This window comes from Cebus imitator, unplaced genomic scaffold, assembly GCF_001604975.1.
Source record: "Cebus imitator isolate Cc_AM_T3 unplaced genomic scaffold, Cebus_imitator-1.0 Scaffold258, whole genome shotgun sequence".
In the NCBI taxonomy this organism is placed as follows: domain Eukaryota; kingdom Metazoa; phylum Chordata; class Mammalia; order Primates; family Cebidae; genus Cebus; species Cebus imitator.
Genome location: NW_016107573.1, coordinates 2327954 through 2352284, shown reverse-complemented (window position 1 = coordinate 2352284; position 24331 = coordinate 2327954). Strand labels below are relative to the sequence as shown.

General features: G+C 52.1%; 1 protein-coding gene across 4 annotated transcripts in view; it reads right to left on the bottom strand.

Annotated features, from left to right (window-relative positions):
- Positions 1-300: 300 nt before the first annotated feature.
- TBC1D10A (TBC1 domain family member 10A) overlaps positions 301-24331 on the bottom strand; it is a 36833-nt gene continuing 12802 nt past the window's right edge. The window contains exons 2-10 of one of the 4 annotated variants that reach the window (XM_017499618.1): positions 13420-13519; positions 8430-8537; positions 4272-4378; positions 3488-3602; positions 3340-3405; positions 2255-2444; positions 1987-2141; positions 806-1186; positions 301-768 (exon numbers count right to left, since the gene is read on the bottom strand). In XM_017499618.1, the coding sequence (XP_017355107.1) occupies positions 697-768; positions 806-1186; positions 1987-2141; positions 2255-2444; positions 3340-3405; positions 3488-3602; positions 4272-4378; positions 8430-8537; positions 13420-13519 (1294 nt within the window). In that variant the 3' untranslated portion in view covers positions 301-696. Of the gene's footprint in view, positions 1187-1986; positions 2142-2254; positions 2445-3339; positions 3406-3487; positions 3603-4271; positions 4379-8429; positions 8538-13419; positions 13520-13623; positions 13837-24331 lie in introns of those variants that run through there. The other 3 variants (XM_037728212.1, XM_017499617.1, XM_037728211.1) reach the window with 3 other exon arrangements.

The following is a 24331-nucleotide window of genomic DNA, read 5'->3' as shown; positions in this document are numbered from 1 at the left end:
GCAGGGGATTCGCTTGAACCCGGGAGGTGGAGATTGCAGTAGGCCGAGATCGCACCACTGTACTCCAGCTTGGGCAACAGAGCAAGACTCCATCTCAAAAAAAAAAGAAAAGAAAATGGGGGTTAAGAATGAAGGCTGGCCAGGGACTCAGCATGTTCTCTGGCAAAGGTACCTCTCAGAGAGGCTCTGGTGCTGGGCTGGGGCCCAGGAGGAGGGGCTCTTTAGGGCAAAGAGAAGAGATGCTGAGCACCAAGGTGACCAAGGTGGTACCCACTTCCCAGCCCCTGGCTGCACACCAGCTCTCTACACAAGGCTGTTTATTTCTGTACAAAACCATGTTTCTATTTTACACAAAGAACACCCCACCCTTTCCCCTCACCCCAGCACCCTAGCCCTGGGGAGCATCCCCTAGGAGGAGGGGGCTGAAGGAGGCCCCACCCCCTGGTCCCTAGCTTCTGCCTGCCCTGGCTGGACCAGCCCGAGTGCCACTGTAAAGAAAATAAATAAGGAGGCTCAGGCAGAATCTGTGTTGGACCAGCCAGACTCCAGCCCAGCCCAGTGACCAGGTGGCTTGGCCCTCAGAGGGTGGGCAGGCCGTGGAATGTCAGTTCATGAACCGTGTAGGTGTGTGGAGACCCCGCCCTGGAGGCCTGAGCTGCCAGGGTTACAAGTAGGTGTCCTCACTCTCTTGGGACGTCAGGCTCTCCTGGGAGCGGTGGTGGGTTGAGACCTGGGGAGCTGAATCCTGAGGGGCTGAAGCCTGGGGGGCTGAGTCCTGAGGAGCTGAGACCTGAGGGGCTGAGACCTGGGGGGCTGAGTCATTCGGGGGCATATGCTGTGGGGGATAGGCATCTCCTGCAGCGGCCTCCACCATGGCTTGATCTGGGGCTGGGGGCTTCTCTGGCTGCCCTCTCGCCTTTATCTGCTTCTGCTGCTCCTTCTGGGCTTGCTTGGATGGCTTGGACTTGGCTTTGGAACCAGGGAGAGGGGCATCTGGGGGGAGGCGGATGGACGGTGAAGGTTGTAGGGTGGGCCGGGGACCAGGTTCTGCATCCAAGATGGCCTTGGCACCATGCAGCCTCGGTGGGGAGCGGCACTGCAGCTCACCCCGGGTCTCCTGCCAGCGCCGCAGCTGGATGAGGTGTTCGCGCTCAATCTGGCGCTCTGTCACGGGCAACTCCACCACCTGCGGGGGCAGTGCGAGGCAAGTGGGCACCAAGAAGAAGGACCTTCTCCTTCTGCCTCCCACCCTGGGCCCCTAGTCTCCCTCAGCATCCCCCAGCCCTGGCCACTAAACACTGACCCCAGGAAGGATGAGAGTCTAGTCCCAAGCTGCAGTCACAAGCCCCAGAGCTGAGTGCCAGGTAAGCTGGACATTTGAGATCCACCACCTCAGAGGGGAAAGCTGCCCACAGCTTCACGAGTCCACCTGCCCGACTATGGGGCCAAAGGGATAAGACCCAGACAGAAAAAAACCTGCTCTCTGCCAATGTGTCCCCCACCACTGCCCAGGGCAGCCTGGTTGCTTAGGCTGAAATTCCAGCTCCACCACCTTCTAGCTGGGTGACTTTAGGGGGAGTTGCTTAGTGATCCTGCCTCTGTGAGCCTCCATTTCCTCATGTGTAAATATGCCCATGCATGTGCTACCTAATTATAGCCCCTGAGAGACAAGTATCCATAAAGAAAGAAGCAAGGGAAATAGAGCTAAGACTGTGAATTGGGTGCCAGGGAGAAAGAAGGGGTGTGGGTTGCCACTCCTCTTCATTCCCAAGCAGATCCAGAAGGCCCTGTAGAGCTAGGCCTCTTTGTGCCCTAGCTCTACACCAGACAGAAGGATGAGGTCCACCCACACGTTCTGGGCCACATAGCAATGGTCCTGGCATAGGTGACCCACCTTCAGGAGCTGAGGGTTAGTGGGACCCCCTTCAAAGGATCCCCCACCTGTCTTCCTCCCTCCCTGTGACAAGGAGCAGGCATGGGCTGTACCTCCTGGACCAGGAAGGCCTCCTGCATGATCTTGGGGCTGAGGCTCCGCAGTCGCTCGATCGTCTCGTACTGGCCCTGGCAGGCTTTGACCTTCTCGGGGGAGCCCAGCGCATGCTTTAGCAGCACCAACCCCACCCGGAAGATGATCTTGACTCCTGCATGGGGGGTGGGTAGTAAGTGCAATGGGCCTTTTGGGGGTTTCTCTGGAAAGAGGCCCCCCTGTGGGCTGCTGGGGACAGGGATGCTGCCCCCAAGACCAGCCCAGTACCTTCGCAGAAGAACATGTCCCAGACGCGCAGCACAGAGCTCCAGGGCAAGGTTCGGGAGAAGGCGCACATGAACCACTCTGTCATGTAGAGGAGCGGGTCGATTTTCTGTCGGCTGAGGTGCTTGTGGGCCACTGGTGACACCTTCTGCAAGAGTGAGAAGAGGATCTCCCCGTCCAGCTGGATCGCCTCCTGGGGAGACATCGAGGCCATGGGGCCATGACGGTGGGCAGCAGGAGCCAGGGCAGGGACTGTACCCTAGCACCCAGCAGGCTCAGGCAGCAACTGCCTGCAGGGTATCAGCCTCTGCCAGGTGCTAGGATAAGATGATGAGCAAACCAGAGCCAGCTGGTCCCCTGGGGGAGCTTATCCTGAGAAGGGCACATGAGCAAAAGCAGCTAGGGGAGGGGGAGGGCTGAGTGCGCACAGCAAGGCAGGAGCAGGACTGCTCTGAAGCATTTGCTGGAGGGTCCTGCCTGTCAGGGTCAAGGAAGCTCCCTGAGGGCTAAAAGCTGAAGCAAAAGAGAAGTTTTCAGAGCACAGGGATAGGAGCTTCCAGGCAGATTTTAGCCTAGGCCAAGGCCAAGGCTAAAGCCAAGGCAGGGAGGAACTTGGTGCCCTGGAAGAATTTCAATCCTGCCAAGTGGCCAGAGCAGCTAGAGGCTGAGATGAAAGGCAGCATGGAAGGGATAACGTCGCACCCCAAGAGACCTAACCTCGGCAGGCCTTGGGACTTCAGCCTGAAGGCAACAGAAGACTGGGAAGGTTCTTTTTTCTTTTTTTTTTTTTTTCTTGAGATGGAGTCTTGCTCTGTTGCCAGCCTGGAGTGCAGTAAGACAATCTCCGCTCACTGCAACCTCTGCCTCCCAGGTTCGAGTGATTCTCCTGCCTCAGCCTCCCGAGTAGCTGGGACTACAGGCGTGCATCACCACGCCCGGCTAATTTTTGTATTTTTAGTAGAGCCAGGGTTTCACCATGTTGGCGGGGAAGGTTTTAACCTGGGCAGGAGTCACCATGAGAGAAGGGCCTGGAGGGGCCACAGAGGGTGTCCAGCCTGGGGCAGGTCCCAGGTCAGGCGACCACTCACCAGTTTCTCACTGTAGTAGCCAGGCAGGTACTTCTCACAGATCTGTACCAGGCACCAGAAGGCTTGCTGTGGGCAAGAGAGACGTGAGGCCTTGCTGTTGGGGGTTCCCCACCCACCCCCTGCCTGCCTGGGGCCTGGTGGTAGGTACCTCAGCAGGCATGTGCATGAGCAAGACGGCGGCAATGGGCGCCTGGGCCTGGCAATAGCCCTCCTCAGGTCGGTACAGCGTGTAGGCCTTCAGCACACGGAATAGGTCCTGCTGGCTGTGGAGAGGCCGGGTAGAGCAGTGATGACCAGGGTGACTCTGCTACTCACGGCCTTCACCCATTCCCCACTGGACCAGCCTGCCTTAGAATCTGCACTTCCCTTGAGAGGTGAGGTGATCTGCTTGTGGTCACCAAGGGGTCAGTCTCCTACTGCAGCACCTGGACTTTCACGTGCCCGGGGAAGGAGGTGGGGAAGGGCTTCCCTATGACAGGTGAGGGCAGAGGCTCAAAGAGAAAGGGAGCAGGGCCAGGGCGGATGTAAGGCTGTGTCAGGGCTGGAAGTAGGGGCCCCTCACTCAGCAGCTGTGGCCCCTCGGCCAGGCCAGCTTTGTCCCCTGTGTCTGTCTTGGTCCCCTTGGCTGCCCCATCTCTCCCCTGCATACCCTCCACTCACCCAACTCCCTCTGTCCCTCTTTCTCCCCAACAAAACCTGTATTCCGAAGAGGGCCAGGCCGGGCAACCTCTAACACTCTAGAGTCAATGATGAAACCACCCCAGAGGTAAGAGGAGATGCCGACAGCACACATCAGACTCAAAACAAAAAAACAGAAATGCTGACAATGGAGCTGGGGACACCCAACTTCTGAATCTCTGAACTCACTGTCCCTCCTCAGACCCCTTTGGAGACAGGACCTAGAGCCACCTCCCAAGGCCCAGCCTGCTCACCCATGGCCACCCCGGGACACAAACATCTCATGGAAAGGGAACTGCCGGTGCAGGTCACGCTCAATCACGTCCAGCCACTTGGGATCCCCAGGGGACATGTCCAGCTCCTAGAAGCAAGGGCACATATTAGGGGCTGGGGAGGATGGAGGTGGGCATTGCTGACAGGACATGGCTGCCGAGGGATTAGGGGAGGGGGCCCTCCACTGGGGGCAGTGCCCACCCAATCCCCTCACAGAATGGGCCTTCCCAAGGACAGGAAGATAAGCTCAGGTAAGGATTCCTGGACAGGGGCAAGGGGGCAAGGAGGGAAGCGCCCTGGAAACCTTAAACCTGGCTTTAGGAGACCGATGAGGGCAAGAGTGTCCACTCGAGCTGTAGCTGGAAGGACCTTCAGACATTTTATTCAGAACTTGGTTAGATACATTATGTCACATCCTTAAGACAGAAAGCTGCTTCTCTGAGCAATAGCTACCAGCTATTCCCACTTCTCCAAGCCAGGCACTAAGCTGGGCACAGGGTACCTGTGGGCCTCACTGATCGTTCTCCTCAACCTCCAGAGACAGGACCTATCATTACAGCCTGTTTGCAGATGAGAAAACTGAGTGTCAAGGCCTCATGGCTAGAAAAATGGTGGAGTTGGGACTGGAGGCCAGGTCTGACTCGAACCGTCCAACCCAGCTCCTCTGCTGAGCGCCTCCCCAGGCGGGTGGCGTCACCTCTCCAGGAAGGGGGGTATGTGTGAGATCTGTACAGAGCTCTTTCTGGAAGGACATGACATCTGTCAAACCATTAACCTCAGATACTTCTCTGGGTGCCGGGGTTTCAACAAAGTTTTACTCTTTCTTTTGAACTTCTGTGAACATTTCAGTATGTGCACCTTTACAAAATAACAAAGCCATTACAAAACAGAAAATCTTTTCTTGGGCATTTGAAATGTTCTCTACCTTGATTTGCATGTTGGTTACATGGATGTGTATTATTTATCAAAACTCACTGATCTGTGCATTTTACTCTATGTAAATGCATACCTCAATTTTTAAAAAAGAAAGAAAAAGTAAATAAAGAGAAAACCCATAGGGCTGAAAAGGGAAGCAGAGTACTCATGAGACAAACCAGAATGTGCTCAAAGGCATGGCCCAGTCACTTTTTTTTTTTTGAGACAGAGTCTTTCACTCTTGCCCAGGCTGCAGTGCATTGGCGTGATCTAGGCTCACTGCAACCTCTGCCTCTGAGTTCACGTGATTCTCCTGCCTCAGCCTCCTGAGTAGCTAGGATTATAGGCACACACCACGACACATGGGTAATTTTTTGTATTTTTAGTAGAGATGGGGTTTCACTATGTTGGCCAGACTGGTCTTGAACTCCTGACCTTGTGATCTACCCACCTCAGCCTCCCAAAGTGCTGGGATTACAGGTGTGAACCACCGTGCCCGACTGGCCCAGGCACTTCCATGGAGGTGCCGGTTTAAGTACAAATTGCCTGCAGGTCTGGGGCAACACCAGGCCCTCAGGAAGGAGGCCAGGTCATCAGCAGACACACCCAATGCGTGCAGACTCAGGCCCTGCCCTGATCAGCAGGAGACTTCATACAAGCCCCTTTCCCTCTCTGCCCCTCAATGGGGGTGTCAGGGTGCTAGGAACTTGACTAGAGAGTAAATAATTAGAGGAGTGGCTGACAGTGTTCAGGCTAGAGGAGACAGAGAGGGGCTGGGGCCCTGTGGCAGGCCCACACGGAGAGGTGTGGGTCTGTGTACTATGCACCTCTAGGTACTGTCTGAGCACAGTGCCGGTTTGCTTTCATCAGAAAGGGGAAGAGGGCCCCACAAATTCTTCTAACAGTTCCCATGAGGTAGAAACCCGAAAACCCCAAAACTCAGTTCCTAGAATGTGTTCATCAGGCATCTCAGCAGCCTAAGGCATTTGACCTCACATGGCTGGTGAGAAAGGAAAAGGGGGAAGCCGCAGATAGAAAGGGTACCAGCAGACAAGCAGGTACCGTGGTCATAGGGCCTATAGCCTCCACCAGCCTGAGACGTACTAGCACCATCATAAGATGGAGCCAGAGAAGAAAACCAGGTATAAGGCCAGGTGTGGTGGCTCACGCGGTCAGGAGTTCAAGATCAGCCTGGCCAATATGGTGAAACCCTGTCTCTACTAAAAATACAAAAATTAGCTGGGTGTGGTAGTGCATGCCTGTAGTCCCAGCTACTCAGGAGGCTGAGGCAGGAGAATCACTTGAACCTGGGAGGCGGAGGCTGCAGTGAGCCATGATCATGCCACTGCACTCCAGTCTGGGTGACAGAGCGAGACTCCATCTCAAAACAAAAACAAAACGAAAAGGAAAACCAGGTAAAAAAAAAGGACACGGAGGTACTGCCTGCCAAAGAAAGGAGGAACAAATAGCACGTGCAGAAGAAGAAGGAGCCACAGGGCCTGTAGAAGCTGCCCTGACTGCTGAGGTTGGGAGGGGCCGCCTGGACTGGGTATTACATCGGGGGCCCTCTGGGGAGAGAGCACAGAAACAGGTGCCTGCTGCCATCACAGCCCCGCACTGTACCCTGCCTTGGCGTATGCACCCACAGCAACCAGGGGGAGCTTCTCATGCTTCCTCTGGGTCACCCATAGGCAAAGTCCTTCCAGTGTGCTCACAAACCATTCTTCCAGCCGCCAGGACTGTGCAGGAACACGTCACTCAGCTTCAGGGCATCAAGAAGGCCTTCTCTGTACATCCACCTCTTCACACGAGCAACCTTCCAGACCCCCTGGGGGTGGCTGATTCCTCTCTGGAAGCACAGCTCTGCATACACACGCACACAGCTCTGCATTCTGCTGCATACATGCTCACACCTGCTGAACCACACAGCCAGGAGGCTGGCCAGGCTGCCCACGCTCTTGGCTCTCATGCCTGGCTCTGGCAGCCTGATGTTAACTATGGACTTGGACTGGGGCTCCCACCCCTGAGCCTCCCACTTTCCCCAGAATGCAGCCCCTCAAAATGGGAGAGATGTATGGGAGGAAGACTATGGAATCAACAGGCTGCTCCAGTGGGGCTTGGTATTGGTGCTCTGGGGAATATTCCAATCAGCCAGATTCAGACCTACCCCAACCAGACACTCTACCAGCTTCCCTGTCCGGGCAAGGCCAAGTGTTGCCAGCAAACAGCTCTCACCCTCTCCAGGTCAACAGCAGAAACTCTAGGCTACCTTGCCCTGCCACTGCCCAGCCATCTCAAGAAACAGGTTTGGCAGGAGTGTTCACTGAAGAAGCATGAGGTATGTCAACAGAGAGCTGGTGGTGGGCAGCTCTACTCTCTCTCCCTGTCTGCCTGTCACCAGTCCCAAGGGCCTGCAAGAAACCCTGATGCCTGGGGCCAGATCTGGCAGGTATGCCAGGGCAACCCCAGGGAATCCAACTGCTTCCCCATAGTTACCTAGGGGAGCAGGCTGGAGGAGTGGCCCAGCTCTGAATGGAGAGATATTTTACTCTGGCCAGCCATGAGGCAGGGGACAGCAGGAGGGATATTGGGACAGGAGGAGGGATGGCAAGAGACGGCACCCTCTCTGGCCACTGACTGGCATCTGACCCCTTGGGATACCTAGGCAGTTCTCTTCAGCTCCCTTGAGTTTGGCTCTGCTACTCCCAGGGCTGATGACCCCACAAGACACACGGGTGGGCTGTGCTGGCCAGGCTTGGACAAGGCAGGAGAAACAGTAGAGGATGGGAGGCCGGGAGGCACTGAAGTTCTGGGGTCCTACTGGTCAAGCCCCCACAGGCCCAGACCACGGGGCCCAAGGCAGTCAGGGAAATCGTTTGAGTGTCTTCTCCTAATGACCAAGAGCAGGGTGTAGCCTACTGAGCCCAGGAAGGCAAATCCTGAGTGGTCATCAAGAGAAGAGCTGGAATAGGGAGTGGCAAATCTGGCCATTCCACTGAGGGCGGCTCAGGGCTGGAGCCTCAGTTGTGCAAAGCCTCCAGGAGACACAGGTACTCAGGACTGGGCCAGTCTGGCTGCTGGGGCCTGGAGAGTTGGACACATGACTGGAGGTTTCATAGATTGCTTATCCTGTGAGGTCTAGGTGAGCACGTGGAGGATTGCTGCCATGGGAAAGACACCAAGAGATGCAGAAGGAAGTGCAGAGCAAAGGAAGGGAAACTTACGTCAAACTTTCCAGGGTTCTGTTGTAACTTCACCTTGCCTCCTGACAGGTACTGCCAAGCACGGCCCCGCAGAGAAGGTGGGATGCCCTTTTGACACCGCAGACGAATCTGAAAATCAAAAGGACGGCTGAGACCATGCAGCCACCCAGGCAGCTCCCCCAGCCCAGCCCCTTGCCAGTGCTCAGTGGGTCCTCAGTGCACACAGCAACAAGAGCAGAAACGGGGAAAAAAGAGGACTTTCCTACTGTTGCTACTGTGCAGATCCTACAGTTGGGGAGGGGAGGTAACTGCAATCAGATATGCTAATGCCAGGTGATGGCAGAGTCCCACATCCCTGGTCCAGTGAAGACGCAGGCATTCCTGAGGTCTACCATGGAATTCCAGACCCTCATAACTATCTTCTGAATCAAAATGGAACTATACAGCTGGGCACGGTGGCTCACGCCTGTAATCCCAGTACTTTGGGAGGCCGAGGAGGGTAGATCATTTGACGTCAGGAGTTCAAGATTGGCCTGGCCAACATGGTGAAGCCCCATCTCTACTAAAAATGCAAAAAATTGGCCAGGTATGGTGGCGGGTACCTGGAATCCCAGCTACTTGGGAGGCTGAGGCGGGAGAATTGGTTGAACCTGGGAGGCGGAGGTTGCACTCCAGCCTGGGCGATAGAGCGATACTCTGCCTCGGAAAAAGAAAAAAGGACCATACTAGTTGGGTGAACCCCATAGTCTGTCCCCAGGGAGGGCACTGCACTGTGTGGGGCTCAGCTACAGCCACAGGGAAGGTAGCTCATGCGATGAACCAGAATGTGCTCAGAGGTGTGCCCCGGGCACTTTCATGCGGGTGTGTTGGTTTCAGCAGCCATGTGGCAAGACACCATCAGCCTAGCGGGGAGAAATCTCAACAGAACCCAGAAGGAAGATGGGGGCTGCTCAAATGGCTCCATCTTTGTTTTGGTCAAGAATCCCCTCTCTCCTCTTGTTGACACTGAGCTTTCAGGATCACCGGCCTGGGGGATAGACGGCTGGTCTGGGTGTGAGTCCTGATCTCAGCCCTTGCTAAAATGGCCCAGGTCTTCCCTGCCACTCACAGAATGGAAGTAGTGAGGGAGGGAGTATTTGAGGCAGCTCATGACCCAGAGCTAGTGCTCAATTCCGGCTGTTTTAATCAGGAAAAGTTTTCCACTGGCAAAACTCAGTTTGAAAAACTATCAAAACTATCATGTCTTTTACAATCGGGGAATTGAGGGTGGGGGAAAATTTATGCGGGAAATTACATCACATAAGCAGAGTGCAGATAAATTCGTCATACAATCAGAGACCCTACTACCTCCTAGCTGTACTGCACAGGCTGGAGGGATCCAGCCCCGTGTACTTTCCACTTCACTAGTGGGCTCCTCCTGGGCTTGGGACCAGAACGAGGCTCTGAAGGCAGTTGCCCTGACCTGTCAAGGAAGGTGAGGACAAAGGCAGAGGCATCACTCCTGTGAAGTGTTGTGGTGGCAGAGGGATGAGATGGCCAATGATATTCCCTCAACCCCTGCCCTAAGCAGCCCGACCTGTGATAAAGGGGATGGGCACTCGGGGCATAAGAACATCTGGATGTGGGTTTGAATCTAGCACTGAACTTGAGCCAACCACTTCTCAACTGTAAGATCCAAATGATAATATCTACTACTGTGCAGAGCTGTGGAAAGAATCCATTAGAGGGGGAAAATGTGCTTAGCGTGGGGCCTGAAACACAGTCTATGCAGTCTGTGTTCAGTACGTGATGGCTTCCTTTCTGCCCCTCCATCCCAGGAGGATGCTTGACACAGAAGCCCAGGGCCTCAGCTCACACCTAACTTACCCTCACCTAGAAACTCCCTTCAACAGTCCCGCTGGAAGCTCTCCGAGGAGGGAGCACAGAAGCCCTGGCCTTCCTGATGACCAGTGCAAACAACAGAAAACTTTCCAAGGGTCAGAGAGAGTCAAGAACCAGGAAGGAGCCAGGCAGACAGGCTGAGGGTGGTGGGGGGAGAATATCAGTGGCTGGTCATAGGTGCCAAGTGAGAGCTGCTGGGACTGCCTAGAAAGGAGGCAGAGGAAGGGAGCTGAAGGGAACTGCCCTAGACTCAAGGAAGTTTCCTGCAGCTGTGGGACAAGGGTCTCCCTAAGGAAGCCAACTTGGGCAGCCTTTGGCAAAAGGATGTGCTTTAGCCCAAAGCCACAGGCCCTTTAGGCTCTCCCACAGAGCCAAGCTCAGCAAGAGGCAGCCCCACGTCATTGCAGCCCCCATCATACTTGGCTTCCTCCAGGAGAGCCATGGAACACTTCATGGGGAGTGAAGAGCTGGGAGCACAGCCAGCCTTTCCCACTGTGCCCTCCTCAGCATAAAGGTGCTGCAGGGGGTCATCCCTACCCCGCCTGCGTTAGGGAGGATTGTGGGGACCAGTAAGGATAAAGCATGAGAAAGTATTCCCAGAAACCACAAAGGATTACCATTCTCTGAGGCCAGGCCTTGAGAAAGGAGGTCTCTGATGAAAGCTGAGTGAGGCCACACCCTTGCCTGCTGAACTCAGGGAGGGCAGGGCCCTGCGGGAAGACAGCATTCCAGCCCCAGCCCTGCCTCCCTGCAGGACCAGAATTCTGTCCTAGACATGGCTAGGAGTCAGGGAAAGGAAGCCACCCTCCCAGCAGAACTAGGTATGAGCCCACTTCCTGAAACAGGTATTATCCTTCCTGTGCCAGGACTTCCTGACCAGAGGAAGAACTCAAGCTTCCACAGGCAGGCTGGAAGAGCCCCCAGGGCAGGGCCCGGTGTGGCCACAGCTGAGGTGGCAGGAGGGACACCCAGGGGGTAGTTCTGGACTGCAGAGAAACAGTGGGTTGGGGCCTCTGGGCACGGTGGATTGAAGCACTTCCTGTGGAGGCCTCAGCTGGGCAGAGGCAGGCCTCGGGCTCTAACCACAGTGCCAGACAAGAAAAGGGGAAGTGCCAGCTGCTTCTCTGCTGAGAGGTGCTCCCCAAAGCTCCCCTCTGGAATCCCTATTTTCAAGAACGCTGACGGTCCCTGCCAACCACCAGTCACCAAAACAGATTGTTGCAGAGCAAGCTACAGATCAGGGTACGAGCCAGAGGAACGATGAGGGAGGCAAACAGACCCAGAGTCAGGCAGGAAGCAGCTGAGGAATAACTGTCTTAACATTGTTAAAAAAAAAAAAAAAAAAGAGAGAGAGATAGTCTGGGTGTGGCGGCTCATGCCTGTAATTCCAGCACTTTGGGAGGCCAAGGCAGATGGATTGCTTGAGCTCAAGAGTTCAAAACTGGCCTGGGCAACATGGCGAAACCCCATCTCTATGAAAAATACAAAAATTAGCCAGGTGTGGTGGCATGTGCCTGCAGTCCCAGCTATTCGGGAAGCCGAGGTGGGAGGATCACTTGAGTCTAGGAGGTTGAGGCTACAGTGAGCCAAGATCATGCTGCTGCTCTCCAGTCTGGGTGACAGAGTGAGACCCTGTCTCAATCAACCAATCAATCAATAAACAAATAAAAGGAGATAGAGGGCTGGGCGGGGTGACTCACACCTGTAATACCAGCATTTTGGGAGGCCGAGGCAGGCGAATCACGAGGTCAGGAGATCAAGACCATCCTGGCCAATATGGTGAAACCAAGCTTCTACTAAAAACACAAAAAATTAGCTGGGCATGGTGGCATGCGCCTGTAGTCTCAGCTACTCGGGAGGTTGAGGCAGGAGAATCACTTGAACCTGGGAGGCAGAGGTTGCAGTTAGCTGAGATCACACTACTGCATTCCAGCCTGGGTGACAGAGCGAGACTCAGTCTCAAAAAATAAAAAGAGAGAACAGCAAGCAGGAGCCCAGGTCTGGGTGAGCCTCTCCTCTCACAGCACAGGGCTTCAGCCTCTGACGCAGTCTCTGTAGCACTTACCACCACTTCGTGGAGCAACAGGATTATCACTCCCGCTTGGCCAGAGAAACTGAGGCTGAGATGGTGAAGTGACTTGTGCAGAAGTTCCACAGTTAGCCACAGGTGTGAAGAGAGGAAAGGCGTGAGGCTGGGCCCAAGTCTATATACCTGACCATCAGTCCTGGGCTTTCTGTGAGGCCTTGCAGCCATCTGTGCCAGCCTGGACCATGCTAGAGTGTCAGATGATGAAAGCGGGCAATAGGGTTCATTCTGTGCATTGAAAACTTGTACAGAGAGACCCCAGCTGTGAGGCTTGGAACAGGCCCCCTCTAGGCCAGGCAGTAACTACACCATGATGAGGAATACCAAGGACATCAACACACACACTTAAGAGTGGTGGGCAAGAACATTCCCACAGGGCGATAGAGCTAGTGTCTGAAGACAGCCTAACTCGAAAAGGACTTCCGGGTGATTTCATTTTATTAAGACTATTATTAAAATGTGAGGGTACTTCTTTCTTTTTGCTTTGGTCAGGAGTCAACAGGGAAGTCATCAAATTAATCTAGAGGGTAAGGAAGGCCTCGTACTGTGGCGGCTAAGAGGGCAGGTGCTAAAGGTACACTGCTTGGGTTCAAATCTGGATGACAAGGTAATCAGTAAAGTGGGGATACTACTATTACTAACCTCATACTAGGGTACTGTAAGGAATTGTCTCAGCACCAAAGCGCATGTTCCATACACGCTAGCTGCCGGCAGTATTATGAAGTCCTCCTTGATAGCTAGTAAGCAGCACTTCAGACCTCCTGGGAAGGCTACAGGAAAGCTGTGTTGCAGCTGTTGGCTAGGAGAGGCTTTGAGGTTTAACTACAGGACAATATTCTGCATGAATCTGAAGTCATCTGCGAGGGCCCAACCTTCCCCCTGCCCTCAGGCCAGCTTCTGTCTTTCAGTGGCAGTTGGAAGACACCTAAGGCATCTGGCTGTTGGAGAAGCCCCTGCTTTCCTAAGCTGATGAAGTTCCTCCCTCTTCCTCCTCCTCCCCAGGCTGCCAAGTCCCAGTCCGAGACCTGAGGCCAGGCCCCTCACCTTTTTGTGCTTCTTGGCCATCCATTTGTCCCAGTTGTTGAGCATGTCCAGCCACTTGGACTCCCTCTGCCTCAGCACCTCCAGGGGGACTTCCTCCAGCCTGTGGAGCAGAGGGCAGGGCCTGTGAGAGGCGCCAAGGGAAGCAAAGGCCCTGGCTTCGTTCCCAGCCACCAGCCTGGTCAGACCTCCCTTCTTCCTGCCTACCATCCCTGCTGTTCCCTTCAGGACAGCTACCTCAGGACTGTCCTATGGCAGATGAGAGGAAACACGCCACCTCCCCACCCACGACCTCAAGCCATAAGCTAGAGACAGCAGGTGGTTCAAGTGCCTACTCCCCTAATGTGGTCAGGGGCCACGTGCCTCTCTGAGGCAGAGGCTGAGTGAGTGTCTGCATCTGTGCATCAAAGCAAAGCATTCCTGTCCTGGGTCTGCTGTAGTCAACAAGCCTCTTCGGAGGGCCTATGTACAAGGTGCAGAGTTGAACACAAAAACTAGTCCAACGAGTACAGAAATAACATGCTTACCTCTTTACTTGAGCCAAACTCATTACTCAGAGTTTCCCCAATTATGCCCTGGCCCTTTCCCACCTCTCAGCCTTTACTCAGGCCAGTCCCTTTGCCGGAATGCTTCCCAAATTGTCTCCACCCATCAAAATCCTACACACACTTCAAAGTCCCATCAAATACCACTTCTTATATTTGTAGATCTACTGACTAGGCAGCGAGCACAGCTGTGTTGGCACTGTTCTAGGGTTAGGGCCTCCTGGCGAGTTGTGGAGATGCCTTCCGATGATTAGAACCAAGTCCTGACCCTCATGGAGTCGATGTTCTGGTGGGCACTGAATATGGGGAAAACACCTCAGCACCAAGGTGCTTTTTTGTGCTTTCTTAACAGAATAAGATATTATGACAGATGGGACACAGGCTCAGAGAAGTAAGATACCCAGGGAAGCTATCTTGCTCAGCGTCCAACAGCAAATCAGTGGAAAAACCCAGATTCATATCCAAGTCAGGTCCTAGCCAAGAGTCAGCATACAGTGCTGCCTGACCTCTCAGAAAGGGGCACAGGGTTGGAGGCAGCTCAGAGGAGGTTCTCAGGAACAGGACACGGTGGGGCTGGGGCTTGGCCCAGGCCTGAGTCTCTGATTCTCTCTCTGCCGGAAGGAAATGTGCTGCTGTGACTTTTACTGGTTGGACGAGCGGAGGGAGGGGCCCTGGCAGAGCTGAGGCCTCTAAGACACAAAAGCAAAGGTCTTCTTCAGTGCATTTTATCTGGGGAATTGCCTAGGCCTGAGAGCAGCCTTGAAGCTGAACGTCTGAGGAAGGACTACAGCCTAGGCAAAGGCGGTCTCCTCAACACATGGATACAAGTCACTCCATCTTGAACCACCTAGAGGCAGAACTAGGCCATGAGGTTACTCCTTTCCTTGCTTTTCTTGATAACAGCAAATCATGGACATGCCTTTACAAAGGGTCAGGTAATTTACAAAGGGATATGTATCTACAGGCAACCCCCAAACATCACAGGAGCAGAAACTAAGGGCCCATACCTCCCCGGCCATGATACCACCACCTATAAGGCACTGCTTATGCAACAAGTCAGGGGATGAGCCTTCTTAGTTAACCAGTCAGAAGGGTGCCCAAACCGAGTCAACAGGAAGTTCTGGCAGTTATGGATGTATATCATGGCTGATCCAATATCCCCACTGCACAGATGAAGAAACTGAGGCTTACAGAGGGCCACGTTTTCACTTGAGATTACCAGTTTCCAAAGAACTCACAGGTGATTAACTATGTCTATTTGATATCTCACCCCTCAGTCTGGCTTTATTGATAAAATCTAACTGCAGGGACTCAGAGCCACCCATTCTCCCAACTGCAGATACACAGAGGAACATGTTAAATTGACAGTTCTTTTAACTGATGCCAGATAACAGCTTTGGCAGTTTCAAACCCCCAATGTCAAACCTCAAACCGGAATTTCAAAAGAGTACAAAACAAACTACCATATTTCCTGGATTCTAAGACACCACTGATTTTAAGCTACACCATTAATTTGGCAAGATCATCTCAGAAACAAAACAACCCACTACTACTTTAAATGTACATGTCAATGGAAAGATCTGTTTTGGTTTTTAAAATCTTAAACTGGGAACATTTTGAGGCAATGTGGTCATTTGAATGGCTTTTCCTTTAACAGCAGAGGAGTTTAATCTACCTGGAGATGGTGAGAAGGAGACCCTGGAGGTCTGGCTGTATCCAGCACTCAGCATACCCTGTGCTCTCTAACTGCAGGTAGATGTCTCTAGGCACAGGATGTGCTCCTGAAACATCGCAGGCTATTTTTTAAATATCAGAAGATTCACATATCCTTCAGTTAACCCAGTCAGGATCTTAGAAAACATCTGATCCAATTGCTGTCTGATATGGAAATCCTTTCTACAATAGTCAAGTCCCCTTCCTTCTCTGAGCCTGTTTCCCTATATGCTTGCACAGCCTATCTTATGAATTTTTTTTGTTTGTTTGAGACAGAGTCTCCTTCTGTTGACAGGCTGGAGCGCAGTGGCGCAATCTCAGCTCACTGCAACCTCTGCCTCCCAGTTCAAATTATTCTCCTGCCTCAGCTTCCCGAGTAACTGGGATTACAGGCACGCACCACCACGCCCAGCTAATGTTGTATTTTCAGTAGAGACAGGGTTTCACCATGTTGGCCAGGATGGTCTCGATTTAACCTCATGATCCGTCCACCTCGGCCTCCCAAAGTGCTGGGATTATAGACGTGAGCCATTGTGCCCAGCCTATCTTATGAATTTGATCCTCTAAGGATGCCTAGAGAGGAGCTGTGAGATAAACCTGGAGCCAGAGGGGTCCCTGAAAACAATGTGACAGTGTAAAGCCCTGAGGTGGCTTCCTCCTGACAATGGAAAGGACATGAACCAGCTGCTAGTGAGAGAGAAGCTGGCCCAGTATAAGGGACCAAATGGCCCACGGGGCCGGGGGGGGGGGGGGTGGTGTCGCAAATCTAGGGGCCTCACTCATCCTCCAGAAAACCCCTCCTTCCTTAGGGTAGCCTGAGGGAGTCTCTGAAGCCAAAAGGGCCAAGTGACACCAGTCTCTTGTGGCTCAGCCACTGCTGGAACTCAACCAGGGATAGATCTTCCTTACCTCCAGGCAAAGTCACCCTATTGTTAAACAGTTTCCACTGCTAAAACTTTCTTCCCCAGTTAAGCCAACATTGTCCTAATATCTTCTACCTGTAATCTCATTACCCCTTTGAGGCCACACAGTTCTCAGACCCCTCCCATACCAGGCATACACATGCTTATCCCTCATAATCCACTCATCCCTACCTGAAGGCCCTTTCTTCTCCCTTTTCCAAGTGACAGTAGCCCTTCAGAGCCCAATATGACACTAAAATCCACAAATACAACAATAATAATATCAGCAACAGTCGTTACCATTTGTAGATGAGTTACTACTTACTAATTTTCTACTCAATGCTTCACATACCTTTATCACATGTACCTTTCATAATAACGCTACTATAACATCATTCTCCCCATTTTAAAGTAAAATCCAAGGCTTAGTAAGGTTAAGAGTTTTCCTTAAGACCGTGTAGCTATAAGTGGCAGAGCTGGGACTCAAACCCAGGACTGACTGACTCTACAGCTCATGCTCTTGACCCCTATACACTTTGCTGCCTCCACAGGCCAAGCCCTCAGCCTCCACACAGCCTGCATGCCTGTCCAGACACAGCCTGCATGCCTGCCTGCCTGCCCAGATCATGTTAACTGTCCTCCAACCTGAAGACCTTCAGCCTGGCTCAAAACACCATTTCTCATACTTTCTAAACTGAGACACCTCCCCGCCCCACACACACACAGAGCCAGAATACATTTTAGGAAACAAGTTGCCCTAACATGTACTAATGCACTCTGATATTTCCAGATTGGTTTTATATTATTCTATTCCTTTCTTTTTTTTTTTTTTTTTTGAGACAAAGTTTTACTCTTGTTGCCCAGGCTGGAGTGCAATGGCAGGATCTTAGCTCACTACAACCTCCACCTCCCAGGTTCAAGACATTCTCCTGCTTTAGTCCCCTGAGTAGCTGGGATTCCAGGCATGTGCCACCACGCCCGACTAATTTTGTATTTTTAATAGAGACAGGGTTTCTCCATGTTGGTTAGGCTGGTCTCGAACCTCAGGTGATCTGCCCACCTCGGCTTTCCAAAGTGCTGGGATTACAGGTGTGAGCCACCAAGCCCAGCCTATTCATTTTTTAATGCTGGTCACAAGCCCCTAAAACTGATTTCAGCACCAACTGATAAATGAGTGACGTCATTAAGTGTGAAATAAGCACTTCATTACCACTTCCTCATGCTCCTCAGCACTGTCCCTCCCCAACTGGACCAGGCCTTGAACTTCTTCTGTGACTGCCACCACACACCTCCAGGTGTTCAACAGCTGCTTGCCTGGTTTTCTCCATAACATCATTACCCTCATCTGCCTGCATTCGGGGCTACAAGCTACTTCTACCTCAGAAATGTTTTGTGTCCCTCTAGGAGCCCAGTGAAGTGGGCCCTCACAGAATAATTACTATTTCCATTTGGCCCATGACAGACTTGGCCTGATCAGAGAGGTTGTATGACTTGGACAAAGTCACAAAGCTAATAAATAAGTGGCTGACCCAGGGCTTCCCCTCTGTCACAGTGGCCTATGTGATACTTCCAACTCCCTGGGGAAAGCTGCAGGAAAACCAGGCCCTTCTCCAGATGCTTCTGTGTGGCTCCATCTCTGGCCCCCAAACCGCTGGAGATAGTCTAACCCCCTCCTCCAGTGTTCTAACTGCCCCAGTAAGTGGCCTGCCTGCACCTAGCAATACTCAGAGACGCCAGTACACTGGACGGGATGGTTTGCCAGCATAACCTCAGGTGGAGATGGTAAGCCTGGGTAATCTCCCATTTGCTGGCAGCCCCAGCTTCTGAGGAGGAAAGGCTCAGAGGAGACAGAGGTGGCACCTAATCACAGATCTTGTCAGGCTCCTGGGCTGAAACAGACCTGGCCATGCTGTGCCATGTCATGGTCCAAGGCAGCAGTGACACTCTGTTGACCCCATTCTCTGTAGATTCCCAGTTTCCCAGCCTTCTCCAAAAACCCAGAGGCTGGAGGCTTCCAAAAGTTCGGATGGACAAGACTGCTTCCTAAGGCTACTGAGACCAAAGGTGGGGGTTCTCTCTTCCCTTGTCCTTCTAGACATCTGCTTTCTGCCCAAGCACATCTCAGCACCTCTGGCTAGGCAGGCTCAGCAGGGGCAGTGCCCATGCCCATCACCTCCTTATCCTAGCCTGTCATGGAAGACAAACCTTGATACCAAGGAACCGGTCTAACCCCCCCCTCCAAACCTCACTCCCTGAATTAGCCCAAATGAAGAGAAATACACCCTAAGCAGAAAGTCTGAGGTCACAGACCACGGGACTGATCCTCATCTCACCCATTGAAGAAACCAGGTGGGGTGTAGAGGAGAATAAATAGAGTCAACTGAGCTAGGTACTCCAGTTCCTCCATCTAATAACTAGGAGACTATGCACAAAACATGTGACCTCCTAAGCCTCAACTTCTTCATCTTTAAGTGGAGTCATAACGCACACCTCATAATCTTACAGGGCTGCAATAAGGAATAAATGTGTCCAAGAGCCCAGCCTGGTGGGTGGCCAGCAAATGGTAGCTATTAGGTGACTGCTTTTTGCAATTTAACTAGCGCTTTCACATCTCTTTCCTCATCTGACTGGTCCCACACACAGGCCTTTGAGGTAGACAGGGCATGATGACCGCCATTTTACTCATGACGCAATGAAGGCTCTGAGAGATTACTTCATGTGCTCATGATAAACAAACTCAAACTCCTGGCCGCTAATCCCAGCCCTAAGGCTTTACAGCTGTGTGAAACTGGACTGGCTGCTCTACTCTCTGAGCCTCCAGTTCCTCATCTGTAATGCAGGAGGAGTGCCACCTCCTCAGAGAGCACTGGTCAACATGATGTGAGGCAATAAGCTGACACATTTCATGCGCTGGCCATGTACTAGCTCTGCCAGGCACTGTACAGGCACATAATCCCCCAAGGAAATAGCTTTAATTATTTCCATTTAATAGGCAAGAACGCTAAGATTCAGCACAGTGAAGTAATCTGCCCACGGTTACATAGCCTGGAAGTAGAGGCTGCCACTTGAGCACTAAACTATCCAAGACATATAAAGCACCCCGCACATGCTAGGGCTTCAATCCCTGTCGCTTTCCCTTCCCTCTTGTTCATCACCTTCTGTGCTGAGACAGGCAAGAGTAACATGAAAATAACCCCTCACACCTGGGCCTCCAGGATGAAGAGGAGGCAGCTGGAGGAAGTCCCACCAAAGTGTGGAAAACTGGGAAATGGAGGTGCAGGGGGAGCATGGCCAATCACCGATCCAGAGGGCTTCCCTCTTCCACCCAGAGCTTGAAGTGAAGTGAGGATAAACAAAAGGCTGACCTGTTTTGCATACTGGGCAATAGCCTCTGGAGTTTACTGCCCTAAGGGGTGGCAATGAATGAAGGTATCGATAGCTCTTAGACCAGTTCCATAAGAAGTGATGATGGGAAACCACAGTGCAGGAAGGGTAGGCCTGTGGTGTGCAAATGGCTGACTGTCAGGACAGGGAAACCTATGAGCTCATGCAGTGAGGCCATCCCCTCCCCAGAAGGTCAGTGATCTGCTCGAGGCCACACTGTGAGCTGGTAGGAAAAAAGGAAGATTGGAGCCTGGCACTCCCTTCTGGGGCCCAGCCGTCCCTGCATTAGAGCTGGCTGGCAGTGTCCAGGCTCCCTGTCTGAGTGAGTCTGCTTGCTTCATTTTCCCTCCTTCGCAATGCAGGCTAATTCTGGGCCTGCCTCTCTTTCCCATGAGGAATTCCCTGGCTCTGCTCCTTCCAGTGCTGGGTCAGTGCACAATGGTAAACAGGTTCTCTCCACCCTTCACTGGCCTTGGTGCCCTGGGCCTCTGCCCAGCTCTCCACTCTGCTCAGCTCCACCCTACTCATTGTGAGAAATGGTTCCTTTAGGCATCAGCCTTGCTGGCTCCCAAAAAGAAAAACCAAGGAATCCACCTTCCTTTGATGCACTCAGCTAGAGAAGGGTGCAGACTACAGAAGAAACCCCCAAAGCAGCTCTCCCTGACAACTGCAGAAAGGTATGGAGGCTATTCTCTCTCTCTCTCTCTTTTTTTTTAGACAGGGTCTCACTCTTATTGCCCAAGTTGGAGTGCAGTGGCATAATCTCAGCTTACTGCAGCCTCTGCCTCCCAGGCTTAAGCAATCCTCCCACCTCAGCCTCTCAAGAAGCTGGGACCATAGGCTCATGCTACCATGACTCACTAAGTTTTGTAATTTTTGTAGAGACAAGGTTTTGCCATATTTCCCAGGCTAGTCTCAAACTCCTGGGCTCAAGCAATCCGCCTGTATCAGCATCCCAAAGTGGTAGGATTATAGGCATTAGTCACTGCGTGCTGCCTGAGACTATTCTCAGCGGAAGACAACCCGTCTCCAAATCCCAGCTCCTACCAGGCAGAGTGCTGCCTGAAATTCTCTTGCTGGTGACTGGGTTCTTGGATCACAATCTCACTGTAGGCATTCAGGGGCCACCCTGACTCATGTATGGCTCCCTCACTCATCCTTACCAAATTGCTAGATCTCATTGATAGATCTTACCCACATTAGCCTTGACTCACTGTTTATATAAAGGCCCCTCCTCTGCCCAGACTCGTTCATGACTCTCTACTGCCCTCATTATCCAACAGAAACCTCAGGCCCTGTAGTTGGGCATGATGGCACATGCCTTGTAGTCCCAGCTACTCGGAAGACTGAAGAGGGAGGATCACTTGAGCCCAGGAATTTGAAGCTGCAGTGAACCATGATCATGCCACTGCACCCTAGACTGGGCCACTGGGTCACAGGGCAAGATTTTCTCTCAATAAAAAACAAAGAACAATAATAACAACAACAGAAAAAAAACAAAGAAACTTCAGGCCCTGACTCTCAAGGCCCTCCATTTCCCTGTACACCCCTTCCTCCCCAGTCCCATCTCTAGAGGCCTCTGCCCTTGAGCCATCTTCCTTCAAACCCCATTCAAATTTGGTGCCATCTTCTTGGGAAGCCTCACTCCAAACTCCTTCTCATCTTTACAGAGTCTTTCCTAACCACTCTAGGGACAGAACACAATCAGGCCCTCATTATATTCCATGCACACCTTTCTAGAGCCTGTGTTCCAGGCCCTGAATCTACAAAGATGAATTAAATGTGGTCCCTGCCTTGAGGAGGTCAATCTGGCAGAGACAAATGGGTGGGTAAGTAACTAGCACACAGAGAAGAAGTGCTATCACAGGAGCTTGTAGAAGGAGCTAGGAGACAGCAAAAAGACCCCAGGGTGAGGGCGGGGTGTTTGGAGAAAGCTTTAAAGGGGAGTTAGCTTTTCAATTGGAGTTTGAAGGGTGACAGGAAGTAGCTAGGCTGAGAAAGGGGAAAGGACACACCAGGCAAAAGGCCCAGTATGTTCAAATGCAAGTTAATAGGGAAGGGAATGGCGTGTTTGGGGAATGTGAGCTGCCCAGTGGTACGGGTGCAGCTTCTCCACCTGAAGGCTGTTCTGCAGAGGCAGCTCTCTGGCCTCATTCTCTGCAGTGTGTCCCAAGCCTAGCACAGTGCCTGATACCTAGCTGGTGCTCAACAAATGTGTGTTGACTGATTCATTAGCTTGGTGACCTCAGACACTATGAGTTTCATTAAGTGTTGTCAGCAGTGAGAGGGAATACAGTCAGTCCTCTGCCTTGAGATCAGGTGGGTAAAGCACTGTAGGAGCGTGATAAAGAGCACTCCCTCTCTGGCCTGGTACCAGCTCTAGATCTTCCTCAAAACCGAGCACAGGGCTGAGCACAGATCTGCTTGACGATGGCATTTTATAACATTACAATTCTAATATTCAATTAACTTAACTGAATGTCTGTTAGAACACTTACCAGATGCTGGCTATGTACCAGACACTGTGCTCAGCACTTAACTTACATTATTTCATTTAATCCTGACAAGCCCATGAGATAGGTCCTTTAATTATCAACTCCCTTTTGTGGATAAGGAAACTCAGGTGTTCAGCAAGACAATAACTGGCCAAAGTCCAAGTCAAGCAGGGGATGGCACTGGCAAGTGAATCCAGGCCCTCTCACATCCCGCTCTGTCACTCAACTCCAGCACTGAGTGCTGTTCGCCTGGCTGGGTGTACAGCCTTGCTCCTGAGGAGCTTGGAGCTCAGTGGACTCAGAGATACAAGCTGTGTGATGCTTGGCAAGTCACTTCACCTCTCTGGGACTTGGCTTCTGCTTCTGTAAAATGGGGACTATGATGATAAATATTCTCACAGAATTAAATAAGGTGATATAGGTGAAAGCCTTATCCACCATACAGGCTCCTCTGTGAAATGGCATTACCATGATTATCCTGGGAGGATGGAGGGGTCACTCAGAAGCAGAACAGGAAGCTCAGGATGAAAGTCTACATGGTGTCAGGCACAGTAGCTGATGCCTACAATTCCAACATTTTGGGAGGCAGAGGCCAGAGGATTGCTTGAGGCAAGGAGTTTGAGACCAGCCTGGGCAACAGAGTGAGACCCTATCTCTACAAAATTGTTTTTGAAATTAGCCAGGTCATCCTGGCCAACATGGTGAAACCCCATCTCTACTAAAAATACAAAATTAGCTGGGCGTGGTGGCGCACACCTGTAATCCCAGCTACTTGGGAGGCTGAGGCAGGAGAATCGCTTTAACCCAGGAGGTAGAGGTTGTAGTGAGCCAAGATTGTGCCACTGCACACTCCAGCCTGGGCGACAGAGCGAAATTCCGTCTCAAAAAAAAAAAAAAATGAGCCAGGCATAGTGGTACATGTCTGCAGTCATAGCTACTCAGGAGGCTGAGGCAGGAGAATCGCTTTAACCCAGGAGGTAGAGGTTGTAGTGAGCCAAGATTGTGCCACTGCACACTCCAGCCTGGGCGACAGAGCGAAATTCCGTCTCAAAAAAAAAAAAAAATGAGCCAGGCATAGTGGTACATGTCTGCAGTCATAGCTACTCAGGAGGCTGAGGTGGAGGATCACTTGAGCCCAGGAGTTCAAGGCTGCAGTGAGCTATAATCGTGCCACTGCACTCCAGCCTGGGTGACAGAGGGAGACCCCGACTCAAAAACAAAACTAAACTGAACTATATCCATCCAAAAAAAACCCACCAAAAAACCACAGAGGAGGGTGGTGGTAATTATTAAGCAAACTCGAACCCCTTCCCCAAGTGACTGCCACCACCCAGGAGGACAGAGGCCCTGGGCAGCATTCTGGTTACAAGCCTTGAGTTGAATGTCTCAGGAGGCCCACCTTTGCTCTTACTTCTGCTTATCTTCACAGGCCAAGGAAAGGGAAGATCAGGTCCTCGGGTCAGGGCCCTGCTCCAGATGACTAAATGAGGAACTTATGGGGGATTCCCAACCTGCCCTGGCAGGCCAGGAAGCTCCAGAGTACAAGCTGAGTGGGACTGGCTCCTGCCTAATCCCCAGGGTCTTGGGGTGGGTTGGAAGAGCATGTGAGGGACGCCAGATTTTCACCCCAATGCTGCATTGCTCCCTTACCTAAATGCTTGAGGTGAAATCTCAGAGGGTAATTCACACTCAAATTGTGAGAGCCACCATGTTCCACAGAGCCCTTACTTTGTGACACATACTGTGCTGGGTGCTTTACCAACAACATCTCCCTTAATCCCAATAATAACCCCGCTCCCAATGCCGCCACCATACCCAGCTCATTTTTTGTATTTTTAGTAGAGATACAGTTTCACTATGATGTTTCTTTTTTTTT